This window comes from Diadema antillarum, unplaced genomic scaffold (genome assembly GCF_040938485.1).
Source record: "Diadema antillarum isolate AM-2024a unplaced genomic scaffold, OU_Dant_1.0 seq00000973_RagTag, whole genome shotgun sequence".
Classification (NCBI taxonomy): Eukaryota; Metazoa; Echinodermata; class Echinoidea; order Diadematoida; family Diadematidae; genus Diadema; species Diadema antillarum.
The window spans coordinates 1,404,633-1,415,668 of record NW_027271815.1 but is presented as its reverse complement, the minus strand read 5'-3'; the positions used below and the strand labels follow the sequence as shown (position 1 = coordinate 1,415,668).

General features: G+C 45.4%; 1 protein-coding gene across 1 annotated transcript in view; it reads right to left on the bottom strand.

Annotated features, from left to right (window-relative positions):
* Positions 1-1,097: 1,097 nt before the first annotated feature.
* Positions 1,098-11,036, bottom strand: part of LOC139742002 (carbohydrate sulfotransferase 8-like) — a 29,899-nt gene continuing 19,960 nt past the window's right edge. The window contains exon 2 of the mRNA XM_071652566.1: positions 1,098-1,955. Coding sequence (XP_071508667.1) covers positions 1,098-1,955 — 858 coding nt within the window. The remainder of the gene's footprint in view (positions 1,956-11,036) is intronic.

Genomic DNA, 11,036 nt, shown 5'->3' with positions numbered 1-11,036 from the left:
TATTCAAGTTACTGTACTCTGTATCCCTTTAATCTAGCAATTACCACGTCACCAATAGAATCTTTCTAATGTGCTGGCCCATCATGCCCATATAGTATACAAAATTTTCAAAACGGTTCACTTTTGAGCACAGTTTTCTTGATAGTGACTCTATGATATCGCCCAAACTTCGCTCATGAGTTCTATTGATATTTTACATTCTCGGAATCTACATGGTTGTGGAAATTCCGGAGCAAGCACACAAAACATAAGACTATATCGCTTGGCTGGAAATGATCATGATAAAAGTAAAAGAAATCATTTTCTACGCTAACAGCAATGTTTAAAAATATACAGACTTGGAACACAGCATACATAACCACGCAGGCAGTTGAAAATGATGGTTCCTGTGTGAGGGTAATGTATACCACTATTTTGTGCAATATGACTGTGATTAGGCGTAAAAGATTGAATACAATCAACAGAACTAATTGCCAACGTGCAATCGTAAAGTTATACAGTATGAAGATTTCACGCTTTTCACGGGACGATGACATTACAAGCAATCACATGCATGATTATGAAAGGAGACGATGACATGATGTCACAATTACTTCTCCTAATTTTGCATACAATAGATTGATAGAGAAAAAAATACCGAAGATATGTTCTCTTCATAGCAATTATACAAGCACAAAACTTTCCCCTAGAGGTCTTTCGTGGTGTACTGTAAATACAAAATAGTGATTAATGTGGAGGATACAAGCTTTTGTCGTCCATACCTTATTTTGACAACGGAAATTTAGCTTAAGATTTGTGTGCAGACGAAGGGGAGATTTGGGAGGATTTCATTGTATTCTCACTTAACTTGCCTATGAGTGGTTGCCACTAATAATTGTTACATGTTTCATGAAAACACGCGAAGCCTTCGAAGCCCGGTAATGTTATTTTCTTGTCATTTGTCTGATATTTTGAAACTTTCCAAGTCTCGTTCTTTCGATTTTGCTTTATTTGCCGATGCCAACTTAAAATACAAACAAGATTAATTGAATAGGGTTAAGATTAAGTAAAACTCCACTGTGTTTTGTGTACAAACCAGCGGTAAATCTGTCAGCCTATTAATGTCGCCGTATGCTCTCAGGCATTCTGTAGCCAAAATACGCCATGTCAGCAGAAAGTCTTCGGTTGACTTTTTCAAACTGTTCATCAGAAAGCGTGCCATAGTATTTTTTCATTATGGCGTCATCGCTGCTATTCGAAACGTCAAGTGCCTTATACGGATAGAATTTAGAATCCACACTCATGAGCTTTAGCACCTCAATAACATCTTCGGTGTACGTCTCCAATCTTCCTATGTAGTCGTAACCGAGGCAAGGATTGCAGATCTTGTACACGTCTTCCCAGTGAATATCGTAATTCTCGGCTAGGAAATAGTCGATGAACTCTTTAAAGGTCACATTGTACATCTCACTTTTTACTGACGCTTTGGGCATTTCCGCCTTAGAATGATTCCCATATTTTGTGTATATTTTCTTATTGTGTGTGCGACGGTGAACTAGATTCCTATTCGGATAGGCTTCTAATCGATCTCTAAACGCAGCCAGGAGACGGGTGTAAGGATTCCGGACGAAGATAACTTTCTTATACTGGGCTGCGTACGATTTCTTCACGCGTTCGCTGACGCTCTTCAGAAACTTGAATCGTTTCTTCAACAGATTGACAGTTTCCACCGCGCTCACTTTGGCGTCTTGACGTTTAAATCCGTAGATGCTGAGAAGAAGTCTGGCCCAGTTAGTCCCGCCACATTTAGGAATGAGGAGAAGGAGTGTTCGCTGTTTTGGAAGGACTCTGAACTCGCCGCAAGCCTCCACAAGCCGCCGGGAAGCGCTGGTGTTTTTCCGTAAACATTCACGCCGCAAGGTCTCCTGACGGGCTGCCTGCGTATCTTCCACAATCGCTGGTAGCGTGGTTGGGTCCTATTGATATGGAGCATAAAAATAAAAGTCCGTTAATTTTGAGGAAATTGGAAAAAAATATTGTACCACACCAAGGGTAAAGGAAATTGTAAGGTATATAGGAAAGTGAAAGACTTATAGGGTATGGGGAATCCTAACGACTTGCGACGTTCTGCTTTCATGAACATGTAAAGGTCGTGTCACATCTTTCCGGGCAAGGCTTGCGTGCGACTTGCAAAGAACAATTTTTACTACCCGGTTTTTCCCGCAGATGACCCGCAAATGACAGTGCCTAGCATGCATCTCACCCGTAGTCGCCCGGAGGTGCGCATGCAAATCTTTTAACTCGCAACCATGCTTAGGCCCTGTCACACCTTTCTGGGCAAGCTACGTGGACTTGTTGCGTGTAGGGATTTTACAGCATATCGGACAATTTCTGAGGGCGGACAAGGATTTGGGCGGGTTATTGCATGTATCTTTGCTGGACGCGTTCTACTTAAGACCGTGTCACACCTTTCCGGGCAAGCTGCACGGGCTTGTTGCGAGGAGGAATTTTCCAGCACGCAGGACAATATTCCCGTGCGAACAAGAATGTTTGCGAGTTTCGCACTTGTTTCTTACCTACTAGACGCGTGCTACTTGTCTTCTACTTGCGTGTATTCCGTGTGACCTGCCTGAGAACTTTGAAACCGATCCGTTTTCTGTTACGAGCGACTTACAGGTATATTGAGAAGTACCTGCGTTGGAGTTGCCCGAGAGGTGCTGCCGGTAAGGGTCTCCTACTGGTGTTCTGCGCGTACCTCTGAGAGCGAACCCCCACGACTCACTCGGAACAAGTTTTGAGTATGCTCAAGACCTTGTCATACCGTATCTGGGGAAGTTTTGCGGCTTGACTTGCGGGGAAACATATTTGCTACCCTGAGCTCTCCGCAGTTGGTCCGCACCTGACAGTACTTATTGCGCGTATCTCGCCTGTATTTGCCCGGAGGTGCGCACGCAAGTCCCATTTAACCGCAGCCAAGTTTTGAGCATGACCAAAACTTTTACCGGGTGAGTCGCGGAGATGCCCGGAGAGGTCCACGCAGAACGCCAGTAGTAGCAGGCCCATAGCGGCAGCTGTGCACCTCGCAGGCTACTCAAGCCCTCTCAGGTACTTCGCAGTCCCCGTATGCAACCAAGATAATAGCCGGGTTCACACGTACAAAATAGCGGGATGACGATCGCGATGCACATCCCGAGTTTTTTTGCGACTGTCCACACGTACCAAATTAGCGGGGTAGCGATCGCGATCGGTATCCCGCTAATTTGGCGAGCGTCCACACGTACCGAATTATCCCGCTAATTGCCGATAGAGATAACAGCAAAGCCTGCAAACTGGGTCACACAGCGCCCTTCTCTATCACTGCCTGCGCGCACTTACCTTTGTCCATTGTCTTTTACGCGTCAGTGGTGTGGTTCGCGCGCTGTTGTTGTTGTGTTCCAAAGAGGTGAAGGACCTCTTCGTAGAGGCCTCGCTGTTGTGATGTGCGCATTGCATGATGGGATGTAAAAACTCGAGATTCTAATCCCGACCGTTCATACGTACTAGCGCGGGGCCAATTATCCCGCTAATTGACACACCAGCGCAAGATTTCTTGGGATTAGCATCGCGATGCTTATCCCGCTAATTTTCGGGTTTTTTCTGTCCACACGTGCAAAAAACTCGGGATGACGATCGCGATGCAAATCTCGAGATTTGTATCCCGCTAATTGGTGTACGTGTGAACCCGGCTAATAGGGAGCTTTAGATTTTAGACGCGCGGACGTTCAAAGGAAAAAAAAACCATATTGAAAACTTTCGCCCTAATTCACGCAGAAAATCCGAGGTAGCAGACGCTGGCGAAAGTGAGTGCGTGTTGGGCGCGTGGCTAGTCGACACGTTAATGGGGGTAGCCTGCAGCACCGTGCGTGGAGGGACATCATGTTCACATAATTTCACGTGTTGTTTGTGTAGGCGACAGAAATCGGGTTAAATCTACAGTTGATATGGTATAGCCTATGACCTTATCATTCCTTTACAACATTATTTCAGTTGATTACCTGTGTACAACACGTGTAACAAGCGACTGTTGCAAATACTTACATTATTGCCACCTCCGAAGGAAATGCACCAGTCCGACTAGAGCCATCATCGAAAAATGAGACGGAATGTGAAATGTATTTGGTTGTTTTTGCTCCCAAACTTAACAGTTATGTTGTTAATAAGGCTGCTACGTATCTAGATAATGTCTCACATACAACTGTATCTGGATATTGCGTTGAAAATTATATTTGGCGAGAAACAAAAGCTTGAAATCACAGGAATTCACACTGCTGACGACGGCAGACAGTGAAGGTCAACGGCTCAAATTTTCGTTGGTAGTCTCGTCACGTGATAGTTCTGTATGGATTGTACACGTTCCCTATGACAGCAATTGTGAATGGGTAGTCTAGCTTTACTGCAAATTTGCGTCAGGACTGCTCAACCAGTGGACAAGATTCTTACATCACAAAAATGGGCAGAATCTCTACTTTCTGAAACCGTGCGCCCCAAGTTTGTGCGACCTTCCGTTCTCGAGATATGCCGTCTGGAAGAATTGCAAGACGGCAAAATATGCTCAAATTCGTCAAATTTGGACTGTTCGCCATAGACAATTCTACTCATAAGGTACTTTTCTGATCGAATTTGCGTCACTGCTACAAATGTTACAATAAAGATATATACACATGAATAATCCCTAAAGTGTCCACTTTCAGAATCCGGGCGCCCCAAGTTTGCTTCTTAAATATCTTAAAAGTTACACCAGATTTTGTGGAAAAATGCGTCGATTTTTTACCCGTTTTACGTGTTGTAGCGTTCGCGCGGAAGCGCGGCTTCGCAGATGACCGAAAGTTTTCAATATGATGGTCTGAGCATGCGCAGTAGCGCGCGTAAAGTCAATCTATTTTTAGCTTGCGTCGCCTGAGTTGTTGACTACGCGTACTGGGCTATTTCTACAGTTTGCGACGTAGAGAGCTTCTTCATGCACTGATCATATGGGGGCGCGATGTTACAATATACAATATACCAGGCCTGAGAGGCTCTGGTTGAAACTATGCGGATGACTGAGGTGACTTCAGTAGCACTATTTTCTGAGGGGCGCAGCCCCGAAGAAAAAAGTGCTACTGAAGTCACCGAAGGCACATAGTTTCAACCGGTGCCTCGAAAAATTGGCCTGGTATATTTGTTTTATATCCCTCCCAATGAATTTAAGAGTATTCGACTGCTGGTATTCTGTAATTTACCCCTACTCTTTTCAAGAAGATTGACAAGTCATTCACGCTCGGGAAAGCAGTTCAGCAGGAGGGCATGCAGCGCGTACGCGTACTATGAAGAGACAACTGCGCGCTCAGCCGCTAAAAGCCGGGTTCACACGTACAAAATAGCGGGATGACGATCGCGATGCACATCCCGAGTTTTTTTGCGAGCGTCCACACGTACCAAATTAGCGGGATAGCGATCGCGATCGGTATCCCGCTAATTTGGCGAGCGTCCACACGTACCGAATTATCCCTCTAATTGCCGATAGAGATAACAGCAAAGCCTTCAAACTGGGTCACACAGCGCCCTTCTCTATCACTGCCTGCGCGCACTTACCTTTGTCCATTGTCTTTTGCGCGTCAGTGGTGTGGTTCGCGCGCTGTTGTTGTTGTGCTCCAAAGAGGTGAAGGACCTCTTCGTAGAGGCCTCGCTGTTGTGATGTGCGCATTGCATGATGGGATGTAAAAACTCGAGATTCTAATCCCGACCGTTCACACGTACCAGCGCGGGGCCAATTATCCCGCTAATTGACGAACCAGCGCAAGATTTCTTGGGATTAGCATCGCGATGCTTATCCCGCTAATTTTCGGATTTTTTCTGTCCACACGTGCAAAAAACTCGGGATGACGATCGCGATGCAAATCTCGAGATTTGCATCCCGCTAATTGGTGTACGTGTGAACCCGGCTAGAGTGTACTCGGTAGTACCTAGTACTGGTAAACATGCGCAAACTGCACATGCAAACTCACTACGCGCTTCATACATGCAATACGCCTACTAGTATCTGATCTGTCAACAAGTACGTTGGTGCCGGTGATGGACGTGCGTGCTCGAGCTGATCAACGATGTGACTGTGAGCTGCAGTTGATTGTGTTTTCTGTCGCCTTTCTAGCTGTCTGTACATCAATGGACTATCATTTCCTGTTAAAAATGCAAGTATACATTGTAAATTTGGGTAGCATTCAGTAACAGCGAGTCTAAGGTTAGATTAGGCACTGGAAAAATTCTAGCAGTTAAAGCATCGAGTGTCACTGCAAATTCGTGTGATTCGTGTTCAACTTTCAAACGGCGAAACATGAACTCCCCAAAATTAGACAGTCCTACAATGGGATATTGGCATAGACACTACCTCAAATCTAGCATACCGTAGTTAGGGTATCATACTTTCTCATACATTGCACCAAATCCTTTGAACGATCTTCTATTGGCATATATCTCTACGAGTCACGACACGCATCTTCAAAACCAGGGCCAAATGAGGCCTAACCAACGTTAGATATGAGAATAGATCTATAGGCCTACGGTACGTCGAAGAGCACTCGCTTGCTTATTGTTGTTGTCTAATTATAGATCTACGATATCGCCTGCTCTGTTGTAACGTAATACAATGCCATGATCATCTTTTTAGGTAGAATGAGGGCTTTATAAGAGTCTCTCTGAGTCTCTCTAAACGTTACACGTATTGAGTGTATGCGTGCCTTGTGGTTCTCGCGAAGTGAAGGCGCCGCGGTACCCATTCATTTGTACATGGTATCTCTCGCGAAGCGAAGGTGCTGCGATACCCATTCATTTACACGTGAAATATTTCGCGTCGCGACGCGAAGCAAAAAAGGCGCGAAAATCACCAGCGTGATATAGTTTTTACCATTTCCCTAGGGAGTATAGTCATTTGTATGGTAGAATTATGTTTTGTTGTTTACAGTGCTCTCGACCAATCAGAGGACGAGAAGCAATTTGTGAGGGATATAATATTTTTTATACGTCGCGTGGTCCCAGCGTAATCTAAAGCTACTTTTTTTGCACGACGCAGGGGAGAGAGAATGTCCAGCGCGCTCGTCGTCTCAAACGTCCGCGCGTCAAAATCTAAAGCTCCCTATTGACATTCTGTGGGACTTCTGCCATTCCTTCCGAGGGATACCTTCACTGAGTTGTCATCACCCACGCGTGCGACTGGTACACTCTCCGGGCATCTCCGCGACTCACCCGGAAGAAGTTTTGATCATGCTCAAAACTTGGCTGCGGTTAATTCGGACTTGCGTGAACACCTATGGGCGACTTCAGGCGAGATACGCGCTATAGGTACTGTCAGGTGCGGACAAATTGCGGAGAGCTTCGGGTAGCAAATTAATTTGTTCCCCCCCCCCCCCCCCGAAGTCAAGTCGAAAAAATTCCCCAGATACGGTATGACAAGGCCTTGAGCATGCTCAAAACTTGTTCCGAGTGAGTCGTGGGGGTTCGCTTGCACAGGTACACGCAAAACACCAGTAGAAGACCCTTACCGCCAGCACCTCGCAGGCAACTCCATCAATGCAGGTACTTCTCAATACCCGTAAGTCGCTCGTATCAGAAAACGGATCGGGTTCAAAGCTCTCACGCAGGTAACACGGAATACACGCAAGTAGATGGTAAGTAGCACTCGTCTAGCAGGTAAGAAACAAGTGCAAAACTCGCAAACATTTATTGTCCGCCGACGGAAAATTCTTCTGCGTGCTGGAAAATCCCTCCTCGCAACGAGTCCACGTAGGTGTGACACGGCCTTTAATCAAAGGAGAGGGGAAAAGATGGGGCTCCAATTGCTTTGCACTTCGTATGGTTCAGTCCGTCCGTTATTGTTGAAAAGGACATGGTTCATTATTCATTGTGATAAGTACGAATGAAGGAGATGATCATCCAGTGACTTTGTCAACCGCACTTCATTTCCGAGATTTCGGCCTAAAGGCGGTGTCACACCTGTCCGGGCAAGCTACGCGGGCTTGTGGCGAGGAGGTAGTTTAAAGCACGTAGAAGATTTTCCGCGGGCGGACAAGAATGTTTGCAATTTTCGCACTTGTTTCTTACTTACTAGACGCGTGCTACTTAGCTTCTACTTGCGTGCGTTCCGTGTGACTCGCGTGAGAGCTTTGACACCGATCCATTTTCTGTTACGAGCGACTTACGGGGATTGCGAAGTACCTGCTTTGGAGTTGCCTGTGAGGTGCTACCGGTAAGGGTTTCCTACTTGTGTTCTGCGCGTACCTCTACGGGCAACTCCCGTGACTCTTCCGGAACAAGTTTTGAGCATGCTCAAGGCCGTGTCATACCGTATCTGGGGAAGTTTTGCGGTTTGACTTGCGGGGAAACAAATTTGCTACCCGGAGCTCTCCGCAGTTGGCCCGAACTTGACAGTACCTAGCACTTATCTCGTCCTTAGTTGCCCGAAGGTGCGCACGCTAGTCCAATTTTCCCGCAGCAAAGTTTTGAGCATGACCAAAACTATTTCCGGATGAGTCGCGAGGATTGCCCGAAGAGTTCCACGCAGAACACCCGTAGGAGGGCCGTAGCCGCCGCAATTCACAGGCATTTGACCCACTTGAAGTAGGTAAGTTGCCCGCTGATCTATGCCTATGTGAAGGGAGTGCGTGCCATTTGTGGGCTCATTCTCTTCTTTGTCCTCTGTCCTCTGTGGCGTCGAGGACTACCTGGTCCCTTTCGGACAGGACTTCATCCGCCGAATGGACTTCAGCAGCAATTTAATGCATTTGCTGTGAATCTTCCGGGCTTTGTGGCTGTCCATCCACTGGGCGTTCTCTGCCCTTGTGCACTTTCCGTCTACGGGGCATCTTCACTGCTTGAAAGCTAGTTGACAAATGATTGTTTGCCCATCCACTCGAACCAGCCTATTGTTCAGGCTAGCACTCACCTCGCAGGCGACTAATACGCAGATAACACGCAGTTGTGGCGCAGGTACTTCGCAGAGATCGTATGTCGCCCGTAACTGACATAAAAGAAGCTATCACGAAGCTATCACGTGACACCCACGCACCTAACATGCAGTTCAACGGAATACACGCAACAAGGACTTAGGTATCACGCGTTTATCATGTAATACCCACGCCAAACTCGCCCTAAACCTTGTCCGGCCGCAGAAATTATTCTGCGTGCTGAAAAATCCCCATGCGCAATAAGCCCGCTTAGCTGGTGTGACAGGGCCTTTTTTGGCAGCGGGTAAATAGAGCCAGCGTGCGCACCTCCGGGTAACTACTTCTGAGATACATTCTAGGTACTGTCATGTGCGGGTCATCTGCGGGGACCTTCGGATAGCAAAAATGTTCTTCGGAAGTCGCACGCAAGGCTGGTGTGACACGGCCTTAAGACCTTGTTCACGGCTGTAAATGTGATATCATAATAGTATAAGAATAGATATGAAAAGAACCATCAGTTTCCTAATGCGGAGGAGCATCAGTCATGTCATCAAATCACATTTTCCCACTGTGTACGTGGTTTGTGCGGAAAGAAATCATCAAAGAAACGTTTTAACCTAATAACTACGACCCTCTCGCCCTGCTGATTATATATTGAAACAACAGTAACAGCAAAATCAGTCTGAAGGGTAGCCTACACGCATTTCATTCTCTTTGATTTCCTGTCAGAACAGTGAAATTAGTAAAGAATCGTGCGAAGTTTAACGGACTAAGGTTTGTTAGGCCAGGATGACATCACCACTCTATGATTGTTTTGCAACTGGGGTCGCTACTACGTGATTATCAACATCTAATATGAAACGGCGGCCATCTTGAGTTCACAGAATTGAGGTAAAGCAGTTTTGCATTCATTTTTTTTCCATTTTAAGATCTATTCAACGAGTCATGTACACTATGTGATAATGTTAAACATAGTATGCTATTGATAATAACACGTGAAAATTACTCATATACCGATTTGAATTTAGAAATGGTAGAGATAAAACCACTTTCATACTATTTTGTTGTTGTTGAATTTTATTTCGCTTTAAATAGATATTAAGGATCACTATTATACAAATGATGCACAGGATAGAGTGCGTTAGTGTACGCGTATAGTGCACTCGAGGGTATTTACAATTGTGAAACATGCACGAGGCGAAGCCGAGTGCATGTTGCACTACATTGTAAATCCCGAGAGTGAGCTACTCCTCCACTAACGCCACGAAATAATCCTGTGCATCATTTGTTTTATAAAATGGGTCGAAAATTCGAGAACTAACAGCATTTGTCAGCGTTTTTCACGTACCTTTGTGGGTCAAGACGTCCGAGGATGTTCGTCCCAAACATCTACGCACGTCGCACTCGGAAATCCCGCACATGTAAGTACTGTACGTATAAGCGTATATACGTACGCCACATGATTGTTGTGCACAAGAAAGGCAGGCTGGCAGCCCGAACGAGAAGTTGTTTACAGGATTGACAGCGCGTATGATAGCGCGCGACGCACTTGTAACAACTGATTAAGTGCGCACTGCTAGTGTAAACATTGTGACGTCAGTGACTTTACGCTTTTTTGCAAGGCCGTGCATGATAGTAAAAATTAATGCACGCACACGTGACTCATTTCAGCGCTTCCAATTGGCTACATTCTTGAACCCATTTTATAAATACCTATAATGTATAGAATTGCCCTTTTAAAAACACTTCATAATATGTCGAAGGCCACAACAGTAGCACGTAATCATAACGTGCCAGAAACCACTTTTGGGCCCCCGAAAACATATCACAAAATGGGTTCAAGAATGTAGCCAATTGAAGCGCTGCAATGAGTCACGTGTGCGTGCATTATTTTCTTACTAACATGCACGGCCGCGTGCAAAAAAGCGTAAAGTCACTGGCGTCACAATGTTTGCACTGGTTCCATGACATTTGCTCCTGCGATAATTCAATTCAATTTCAATTCAATTCATTTATTTTTCATTCTTCTTTTTTTCAACAAAACATAACGCATAATATATTTGGAATTACATCATAAACATAAACATTCGACTTTGTAAAAGA